This window comes from Mus caroli, chromosome 7 (genome assembly GCF_900094665.2).
Source record: "Mus caroli chromosome 7, CAROLI_EIJ_v1.1, whole genome shotgun sequence".
Classification (NCBI taxonomy): Eukaryota; Metazoa; Chordata; class Mammalia; order Rodentia; family Muridae; genus Mus; species Mus caroli.
In genome coordinates, this window is record NC_034576.1 from 142289020 (window position 1) to 142300509 (window position 11490).

Here is an 11490-nt window from a genome sequence, read left to right on the forward strand (position 1 = left end):
AAGAGTGGCTATAGTCATAAGGAACTAACACAGTCTGATTCGAAATGTCACTTTTATGAAGTAGGAAAGACTCAAATGTTCATGTGATGAAATAGCTCATATCTCAAGGTATAGCTTGACTCAACTATATATGTCATAATCAAATGATGATGCACTTTGGTGTTAATGTTTCTCACCCTTTTGACAAATTTTATTGTATCATCTTTATTTAAAAAGTTGCAGACCTTAAAAATCATAATCATAAGCTCTATCTTTCTCTGAACTATCCGGGTGCAACCTCTCCTGATGTAATATGAACCTAATTGGGTCACAATGACTTGAATACCTATACTTTATTTTCAGTTTCTTCAATGNTTTTACCCACTGTCTTGAATTCTCTGCCATTAAAATTCTATCCAGGGAGAAGACAGAAAGTAAGACATTGGGTAGCAGATGGTGCACAGAAAGACCTAGTGACAATTGGGAAGCCCAAACATGAGAAGGCAGAAGTGGGCACTTGTTTCTCTGACCCCAGAGAAGACCTTGTGTCCTTTCAGGGTCCAAAAACATTAAAGGGGTGGCAACTATGATTGCTTATTGTATATTGTAGACCATTTGCTTCTTAAATCTTGGTTGTGTAGAGGCTATACTAGCTACTACATTAAACAAAAGCTTACAAAAATCAATATGTAGTAGAGAAAGTGCTGGAATGAATGGTTAGAGCAGTAGCATTATCACAGCTTTTATAACTCAATAAAGGCTTATAATAAAAAAAAAAAAGAGTAAGTGAGGTAGCTTGGCTAAGAACTCCTGTTGCTCTTGCAGAAGACCAGAGTTTGGTTCCCATGTCAGGTGGCACAACTGCTTGTTACTCTAGCCCCAGGGGATCCAAATGCCCTCTTCTGGTCTCCATGGGCAGTACCCACACCCTGCATGGCACAAATGTGTAAGTGTGTGTGCACACACAAGTGAAAATAAATCTTGAAAAACTAAGGATGTGTGAAAAGGTCACATGGAAACCCTTGATTTTTTTCTTTTTTCTATTTCTTAATTAGATATTTTTTATTTAATTTCAAATGTTGTCCCCTTTCCTCGTTTCCCCTCCGAAAATTCCCTATCCCCTCCCCCCTCCCCCTGCTCACCAACCCACCCACTCCCCCTTCCCTATCCTGGCATTCCTCTACACTGGGGCATCAAACCTTCACAGGACCAAGGGCCTCTCCTCTCATTGATGCCTGACAAGGCCATCCTCTGCTACATATGTGGCTGGAGCCATGGGTCCCTCCATGTGTACTCTTTGCTTGGTGAGTACAGGGTCCCCAATGGAGGAGCTAGAGAAAGGATCCAAGGGTCTGAAGGGGTTTGCAGCCCCATAGGAGGAACAATATGAACTAACCAGTACCCCAAGAGGTCCCAGGGAAGAAACCCATGATTTTATAAGCTTGTTAAAAATTATAATCTTCAAAAAAGAGTTTGAATGGAGACACTCCCTATGGATAGATATTGCTCTTCCCAGAAGCCATAGACTTTTAAATGAAAAACCCAGTACCGTGAAGGAGAACCAAGAGAAGCCCCCAAACAATACAAGCTATTGTCATTACACTTGGTTGTCCATTAGAACTTGGTGATAAGATCCTATAGTTGAAGATACCGCATGCTCATAGACAGACTCTATCTTCATAGATAAATCAAGCTGAAGCCGAGCTGGAAGCTTCTTTCTCAGTGGCTAGCTTTCATGCTTTCACATTGCCAGAAGGTGTTTTGCAGGCACCTAGGGGAGAGAAGACATCAATGTGTGTCATTTTCTTCTGTGTGGCCACTGGTGCTCCAGTAGATAACCTCCCACTCACGAAACTAGTTAAATTCTGTGGCTACAACACAGAAAGGAGACATGAATGTGTGAGGGGGATTTGCTGAGGAGTGCTCCAGACAGGAGGAGGGGGAGAAGGAAAGAGAGGGGATGCGGAGTGCTGTGTGAACAGGACTAGAATTCATTATATAAAAGTTTAAAACTGTCAAACAACAGAAATGAGAAAACTTGCACCAAGGAATGTCTGAGTCCAAAGAACTTGACTGGTGAAATGTATCAAAAAACATGTCCCAGAACTTTCATGACCAGCACAATCCTGATATCAAAAACTGTTGAAAAAATAGATTTACAGAACAATACACGCCCCCACCGTGAACAGAGAATTTCTAATAAAATTTTAGCAACCTATAAAAGGATACCATATTAGAAATACCATTTCTCCCAAGAATGAGATAAGCTTGGGATAATTTAAAACATTACCTTGGCTGATAACAACATTCAGCCTGATATTCTTCTGGGTTAGGTTCTTGGAACCTATGGTGTAAGGGAAAACAAATTCCTGAAGTTTATCCTCTGACCACTACATACTCCATGGTGTGTGTGTGTGTGTGTGTGTGTGTGTGTGTGTGTGTGTGTGTGTGTGAGAGAGAGAGAGAGAGAGAGAGAGAGAGAGAGAGAGAGAGAGAGAGTGACTATTTTCAATAAATTAAATAAAATTTAAAACCCCATGAACGTACGTCATCATTCCTTGACGGACACACATTTCTGAAGCTGATGTAGAAGGTCACTGATGGGAATGATGGACACACATTTCTGAAGCTGATGTAGAAGGTCACACTGATGGGAATGTGCTTTAGGGCCATTGTCACAACCTGGGTTCCACAGGTACCAACAGTTTTCAAAACTGTTGTCCTGCCGGGACTATCTGCATTCCCCACCTCAAGCCTTACTCAGTCAGAGACGTCAGCTTGTGTTTGGGGAAGTCCAGATAGGGAGTGTGGCTGTAAGAGACTTGCTGGCTGAATTCTGGGGACCTGGACAAGCCCTGTCCCACTTCTGAATTCAAAGGGCAAAGAGATAGGGGAGACAAACAGAATTCAACTGATATATTGTACGATGCAATGCACATACCCATTTACAAAATACAATAATTATTTAATTTTTTTTTCAGTGCTTGGGTTTAAACCTAGGCCTTCATACACGGTAGACAAACGCTATACTACGGAGCCACAGCCTAAGCAATCCAGTATTTAATTATTCAGAATTTCTATGATTTTTATGGACATGGAAAGGACCTAGATGAGCAACCTAAGAATGTTGAAACAGAACAAAATGTCAAAATGCAGACTATTTTTTTTTTTAAAGACAGGGTTTCTGTGTGTAGCCCTGGCTGCCCTGGAACTCACTTTGTACACTATCACCCGCCTCTGCCTCTTGAGTGGTGGGATTAAAGGTGAGCACCACTACCAACCAGTACACAATTCAAGATGTGTACTATTTTATCTTAACACTTAGAGCTGCAATAATAATAATAATGAGGCACTGATATAAAGACAGAGAAGCAGATGAATAGAATACGAGGGGATCCAGAAATACATCTACATACTTAGTTGATGGAGCCAAAGGGCAAAACTTCCTACCCAGGGACAGCAAGACCAAGAGACCCACTGTCTACTTCATGCCATATGCAGAATGAGTTTGGGATGGAGTTGGGGTCCCAATAGACAGGTAGAAGCTACAGAGCATCCTGACAAAACCAAACCCTGGAGAAATTTTACAACCTGAGCAGGGGATGTTCTGAAAGAAACAAGGAAGCAAGCACAGTGTGGGCCCCACAGTATCTTTGGCTGCACTCTTCTGTTCTGCACTGTCTGTAGTCACACATTCCCAAGCAGGAATGTCTGACATCACACACTTCCAAGCAGGGATGCTTCTCATCTCTCTGTTCTTCATGTCTCCCTGGATCTCCCTGGAGCCAAATGTTCTCTCCAGCATGAATTTAAGGTTTGAAGATGACTTAGTCTGGGGCTCTGGGCCGCAGGACTCTGATGTGGTGGGTGCACGGATGTCTGAGAGTCAGGGCAGATGTGTTTGCAGCTGCCAAATGCACTGACCACAACGTCTCTTTGCAATTTTGTCAGCCTTGTTGTTCAAATGTTTTGATCTCCTCAGTGATTTTTTTCTGTGATTGCGGTATAACTTGCTGACAGATGTGTCAAAATCTCCTACCAGATACATTTCCGTCAGTTTTGAGCACCCACAAAAAATTTTTTTTAGGTCATTTCCTTGTGTGCTTGAGAAATTAAAATTCTTGGAGAATTAGACATTTACGATGATAAAATGATTCAATTGGTCTCCAGTAATGCTTTTTAAATGATTTGGCACAATATTAATATCTGTACAAATTAGTCAGAGCATCTGCTGGGTCAGCTTCACTATGGTCCATGCCAGGCTGGTTGGAGAGTCTCTGCCTGCTCTGTGTTCCTCTTGCTTTACCATGACAATCCACTCACTATCCGTTCCTGAAGCCAAGAGTGGTTCCTGCATTTTAAAATCGCATACTTAAATTCTCTGGATATTTGAAACCCCATTATACTCAAAGATATCATTCTTCACTATTATTTACTTATAATCTACAAAAAAGGGAATACAATATAAAAGTTCACTGACTCAAATTGGGCAAGCGCCTACAGAGAGCCTGGAGGCAGTGGTCTTGGTCTTCCTGTAGTCTTTATGTTCCTGCTCCTGTGTCTGCTCCCAAGGCCTGAGGGACTCTGCTCCTGGGCTACCAGCCTGGGTCTCTATGTCTGTGACTTATCTTTAATTACAGGAGTGTGTTCTTTGTTGAGCTCAAGTTTTGAATTGTTAATTTTTCGAGGGGTGAGTGATATCAAGTTTTTTACTTGAAGATATAATTTTGACAATAAAGCTGCATTGAACATGGTTGAGCAAGTGCCCTTGTGGTAAGATGGAGCATCCTTTGGGTATGTGCCTAAGAGTGGTATAGCAGAACCTTTAGGAAGGTTGATTCCCAACTTTCTGAGGAACTGCCATATTGATTTCCATGTAAGTGTTCAGTTCCACCAGCAGTGGAGGAGAGTTCTCCTCCTATACTCAATTTTAAAATTGTTTTTTTTTTTTGGTTTTTTGATATCTAGTTTCTTGAGTTCTTTATATATTTTGGATGGGGGAGAAGAGGTGAGGAGGAACTGGAAAGAGTGGAGAGATGAAAACTATAATCAAGATGTATTATCTGAGGAAATACTCCATTTTTAATAAAAGGAAAAATAAAATGCACCAACAATATTAATCAATAGAAAGAGCTGTGATTTGAATTTCTGAGGAAGCAATACACATTCTAGAAAAACAAGTTCCTTCCAAATATTCCTCTAAATAGAATTATTACATGCCTGTGTAAAGTGATGGTGTTAATTTGCTATCAAGAAGCAAATTAAATTGTTCAATTTTTGACTTGGTGTAGACTCTGAATTTATGTTAGAATATTTTATTTTTCAAACACCATCATGGCTCAAAAAATCTTAATTATATATTTATGACATGAGGGACTCAGCTATTCACTTTTTATCCCTAGTGTAGCTAGGAATTTCTTGCATGAACTTACTGTAGTTTTTTCTTAGTTTTCCTTTCTTTTAATTAATTTATTTACACTTCTAATTAGATTCTTTGTGAGTTTCACATCATGCACCCCAACCCCACTCATCTCCCTGTCCCTTCATACCTGCCCTCTGCTCTTGTAATCTCTTCCCCAAAAGAAAACAACAATAATAAAACAAATCTCTCCATGGAAGCTGCACTGTGATACTCATGGTGTGTCATAGCCCAGTATACCGCTTTTCAGACATCTTTACTTGCAAATGTTCATTGAAATGAACATTGGTCTATTAACTCTTAATCGCTTTCTTTCATTAATGTGTACTTACTACAGAAATGATAGATTTCACTATGATAGTTTTATGCAAATATATAATATAATCTACTCTGGTGTTATTTCCCCTTCCCCACCCTCTCATGTGCCTTTCCCCTCTCAGTGATCCCCTCTTCTTCCAAGTACTTCCTTTCTACTATCGTGACATAGATGTGTATTTGCATGTATATACATATTCAAACACGAGAATGTATATTCAAATATGTGTGCACATCTATATGTGTATGCATGTATGTGGTGGCCCAAGGTTAATGTGAGACGTCTTTCTTGATCAAGCTCCACCTTATACATGGAGGTGGGCTCCTCAACTGAACCCAGAGCTCCTTGATATGACTACTGTAGCTAGCCAGCCTGCATGGGGACCCTTTGTCTTTGCCTCTGAGAGCTGGGATTACAGGTAGTCCTCCAGTTCCACCCAACATTTATGTGGGTTTTGGAGATCTGATCTCTGATCCTTATGCTTGTGGCAGCAAGCACTTTATCCACTGAATCATATTCTCAGTTCCTTAAACATGTATACTTTAAAATATAGATGCCACACATGAGAGAAGATACTTGCATTAAAATCTGGCTGGTTTTGCTTACTTGTCTCAATTTATATCCATATTTTTGAAGAAGATATGACTATTTTTATTTGTGGGATAACGTCCCCCTGCATTTGTACGCATCTCATTTATATATTCCTCCATGGATAGCTGTCTAGACTGGTTCCTTATCTTGGTTATTATGAACAGTACAGCAATAAGCACAGGTGTGCAAGTCTCTCTGTGACATGTGACTCAAGGTCATTCAGTTGCGTTCCCAGGCATGATAGAGCTAGGTCATAGGGTAGTTCCATTTCTTAGTTTTTTGGGGAGCCCTCCATGCTGACTTCCACAGAGGCTGCACTAGTTCTTACTCCTACCAGCAGTACTTATGAGTCCTTACCCCATCATTGCTTTTTGATGACTGCCATTCGAACTTGGGTGAAATGGGAATAGCAGCATCATTTTAATGTGTGTTTCTCTGAAGGCTAAGGGCATTGAACTTTTTCCCCCCATACATAAAGTGTGACAAGTAGAACATGCAGCCTTCTCATCTACTGTGCTTCCTTTCCTGTTAAGAGAGCTTTCTCCTGCAAGGGCAGGGCTGCCGGCCTTTTCATTTGAGATTCTTTATTTCCCTTCATCCAGGAGGGCACTTGATATCAAGTTCAGGATTTGAGTTGGCTGATGGCTGTTCCACTTTCTATGGGCTTCTGTGTCAGATGAGATTCTCTGTCACTCAGTGGTTCTCAACAGCAGCGGTTCTCTACATGTGAGTTGCCACCTCTTTGAAGGTTGAACGACCTTTTCACAGGGGTCATATATCAAATATCCTGAACATCAGACATTTATGTCATAACTCATAGCAGTATCAAAATTACAGTTATGAATTAGCAATGAAATGGTTTTATGGTTGGGGGTCAACACAACATGAGGGACTGTATTGAAGGGTTGCAGCATTAGGAAGGTTGAGAACTATTGGCAACAACCCTTTATGTGTAGCTGTTTTCAGTGAGGTTTCCCCAGAGTTTTAAACATTAGAACTTGAGGATTCCATTGAGGATTTGTTTATTAAATCTGTAAGCCTGTGTCTTTCACATATTTGGGGAGTTTTCAGCCACTATCCCCTTCATTGCTTCTGCAGACCCACAGTCTATTTTTTCCCTTCTGGACAAACATTCAAAATAAGCAGTGGATGTCCTGCCACACAGATCCTGCAGATTCAGTTTCTCTCGGATTCTTTTTAAACTGAGCAAACTTTTGTGGCCTTCAGGCTCACCGAGGCCATTCTGCTGGTCTTTCACTGAGTCCTTCCGCGTTGTTTTCGGCTACTTTACTCTTACTTCTATAACATCTACTTGTTGTTTCAAGCAATAGCTTTACTGAGCTATAACTCTCATACGGCAAACCCGCTATATTTCTATATGTGCACTCTTCCAAGCACACAGTTGGTGGTAGACCTAATAGCTCTCTGCAGCAGCTTATTTTAGCAAGCAGTTACCACTTCAGAAGGAAACCTTGTGCTGTTGGTGGTCCCTTCCCATCCCACCCTCCCGTGGTCCACTGGCAAGCACCAGTCTGCCTGTTCTGCCGATGGATTTTCCCATTCTGGACATTTTGGATAAAGGAGCCACATGCGTTCATGTGATTCCTCCATCCAAAATGTCTGAGGAGAACTCCTGGGCACCTTTTGTGTAGCTTTTGGAAGAGCCGATTTCATAGGACGAGTGGTCCTGAGAAACCTTTACAGTATTTCCCACAACTTTGCACTATGTCCCACACCCCTAAAGACGAGAGTCCAGATTTCACCACATCTTCACGTTGGTCCTATGGTTGTGATTTTTCTTTTTTGATGAGACTTTCTGTTTGTTTGGGTTTGTTTTGAAAGAACTGGCAATTGCAGAAGCATTTTCAAGGTGTCTGTTTTCAGGTCCTCACAGATGGTCCTAACATTTATCCTTGCCTTGTGAGTTTCCTGTTTTTTTCATAGGATGGGTGGTTCTCTGCAGATCTCAGACATTTTGGTTTTGTGTTATGAGACTCCTTGATTCCTTCTTCTGAGTAGGTGAGTCTCTGGCAGGCTTGGTGTGCTGTGCTGCCCTTTCTCTGGACTCTCTATTTCAGTGACTTCGTTCTTTCCAGAGCTCTTACACAGTTATCTGGTCTGACTCATTCTCCTGTTCCAATTGGAACTCTACAAATGTCTAAGGCTGCCACCTGTGCTGCACGAAATGCTTCTCTTGGGTACATTGTCTGTGCTGGTGATAGGTTCTGGGTGGGGTACATAGACATAGCCCTCACTCCACTCTGTGAAAGACAGGCCACCTGTCTGGTGGTAGGGTCTGGGTGAGGCTCTCCTTTAGTGGTTATCAGTATGGGAGGAAACCACCCCAGCCTCTTGCTCATGTCTGGTGGTGCTCAGGACCAGCAAGGTCATTGACTGCTCTGCTACAGACGGAGACGTAGAGCTGCTGCTGTGCTGTGGAGAGGCTCTTACTGTAGCATCGGACACGGGCTAATGGTTCTCCCACATCTATAAAATTGGCTCTGGGACAAGATCTCCTTTATCGCTGCAGCTGAGGCTCTGGACTTCGTGCAGCCATGAGGACAACGCTCTGGCCTCTGAGTTTAGGGTCTCTTCTCAGTCTCGGGGCAGCTCTCACTGGTAAGTTTTTCTGCTTTGCATATTTATACACATAACATGGAGGAAGCAGTAGACCTTGGGTGTCCAGGCCCAGGGGCATGGGACTCTCTAGCTATAACCAGCTGTCTCACTCAGCTTGAGGAAGCTTGGACTTCCCAGGGCCAGGCTGTGAGATACAAAGGTCTTGACACTTGAGGGTCCTCCTGGAATATCAAAAGTGTAGGTCCAGCCCAAGCACAGATGAGTACAGAGCCCAGATGCAGGGCTAAGCCTAAGCCCGGTCATGGGGAGTGCAACAGAGTTTCTGGTCCCTGGGACCTAGATGAACACCAAATGCCATAAGTCCTTTTTTGTCCAATGTCAACTATGGCTGTGTTGGGGCCATAGGATAGTGGGAGAGCTTGATCATTGAGCAATATTGAGTGTTACGGAGCTTCCACTCACTCTAGGGTAGAGAATATGGAGGGGCTGACTGAAGGGAAGGCATGGGAGGTAGCAGTAAGTTCAGGCTGTGTGTGTGTGTGTGTGTGTGTGTGTGTGTGTGTGTGAGAGAGAGAGAGAGAGAGAGAGAGAGAGAGAGAGGGGGGGGGAGAAAAGAGCACTTAAAGACATGGCAAGGCTTGTAGCAGGGGAGGAAAGCAGATTGTGGGTCCTGGAAGCCTACTGAGAAAACCTTTCACTCCCTGGTTGTCCAGGGGCCCAGAAAGGAGGTGACCATGGTGCTGAACTGAAGTCACCCAGTAGTAATGGGGACAGCTGCAGAGAGTGAGACAAGCTGGGACTTGTGAAGACAGCTGTGCATAGGGTTGCAGGTCCTAATGACATGTCTTTATGTAAGAGGCAAGGACAGAGTACACTACTACTTCCAAGGAGGAGCGGGGCAAGGTGGATGAGGAAGTTTGGGGGGTGGGGTTAGTGATGGACAGCCCAGAGGGAGGCCCAAACTTCTCTCAGGTGGCAGAGAAATGTAAGGGGTCCCATTTTTCGTCTCCCACTGTCATATAAGACCCTTTACTAGTGGGTCTGGAGGTGTCTCCCTTTATAGGTTGGGACCATATAGCTGCACTCCTGGAGAAGTGCCTCTTTTGCACTAATAGGGGTTAGGGTGGATGACAAGGGTGAAGCTATGCAGAGGCCTGGAAGCAATGCTGGGGCGGGGCACGGATGGAGAGTGGTGTGCTGGCTGACCCAGGCAGTCAGAGGCTGCACAGTAGAAACAGGAGTCACTAATAGAAGTGGTGGTGTGCAGGGATTAACCGAGTGGACACTGCACATAATATAGTGGGTGACCTTGTGGGTGAGCTTGGCTGAGTAAGGAAGACTGTGGGGAGCTTGGAGACAGGGTCTGCAGTGGAAGTGGGCCTGTGACACTTGGGAGCAGCACTGGGTAGGAGTCATTATGGCAGGACAAAAGTATTTTATTTTCGTTCGGGGGGCATCGTGGCAACATTTGGGATTCAGAGCTGGAGGCAGTAAGAAGTATGTGGGGGAGGTGTGAAACAGTGGTCTGGTCTCTGTGTGACCCCTGCCCGTCACCTTTCCAGTTGAAGACTTTAGAAAGTCTTTAGAAATGAGCCAGGATGAATGCAGTTTGTGGCTTCTGCCTCCCAGACCATGGTTGATTCTGTTCTTCTCACCAGGCACATCATCTGAAGGTGACCAAGGCAACCTGAGGCTGGCACACAGACAGAGCACGTGTGACGGAGTGGTGCTGGTTCGACACCAAGGGGAATGGGGTCACCTGTGCAACCTGGAGTGGACACTGGCAGAGGCCTCTGTGGTGTGTAGACAGCTGGGCTGTGGCCCTGCTGTGGGTGCTCCCAAATATGTACCCCTGCCTGGAGAGATGGTCCAGCCCTGGCTGCACAATGTATCCTGTTGGGGCAATGAATCCTCTCTCTGGGAGTGTAGCCTTGGGGCATGGAGTCAGCGTGCTTGCCCCCATGAGTGGGTGGTGGTGGCTCTCTGTGCAAGTAAGTGGAGCTGGGGGGCTGGGAGAGCTGGTGAGAGGCAGGGAATGAGGAAGCAGAGGATCCAGATAGGAACACTCTGTTGGATGTTACCATCTCTGGTGTTCCTCTAACTCTTTCAACAAATGCTTAGATGACAAGCACTGTTCTAGGGGCTGGTGACTTAGCTATGCGCAAACCTGAGCAAACCAAAACCTGAGCAAACCTGCTTGGTGGAGAATATGCTTCCCGGGAGAGGCAAAGAGAACAAGAAGAGCAAAGTGAAGGCCATGGGTGCTTCCCACTCATCTTGCAGTTGGCTCCAGGAGCACAGTAAGATGTACCAAAGTTTCCAATTAAATGACCGACAGGTAAATGCTGTCCCTTGGAAGCTGACTTTTTGGGCCATCAGCTCTCTCTGTGAGTTCATTTGGACCTCCCCAGGTGTCCTGTGGTTGGAGTAGGACCGGTGTGATCTTGGGGCCCGGCATCAAACAGTGTTGTAGGCCTTATTAAAAAATGCTTTAGCTGGATGGTGAGGGCACACCTTTAGAATCCCAGCACTTGGGAGGCAGAGGCAGAGGCAGAGGCAGAGGCAGAGGCAGAGGCAGAGGCAGAGGCAGAGGCAGAGGCAGAGG

The 11490-nt window shown here is 44.2% G+C and overlaps 1 protein-coding gene across 1 annotated transcript in view; it reads left to right on the forward strand.

Annotated features, from left to right (window-relative positions):
* LOC110298463 (scavenger receptor cysteine-rich domain-containing protein SCART1-like) overlaps positions 1 to 11490 on the forward strand; it is an 83324-nt gene that overhangs the window by 61696 nt on the left and 10138 nt on the right. Inside the window, exons 3-4 of the mRNA XM_021167729.2 lie at positions 8836 to 8924; positions 10544 to 10876. Of these exons, the coding sequence (XP_021023388.1) occupies positions 8861 to 8924; positions 10544 to 10876 (397 nt within the window). The 5' untranslated portion in view covers positions 8836 to 8860. The remainder of the gene's footprint in view (positions 1 to 8835; positions 8925 to 10543; positions 10877 to 11490) is intronic.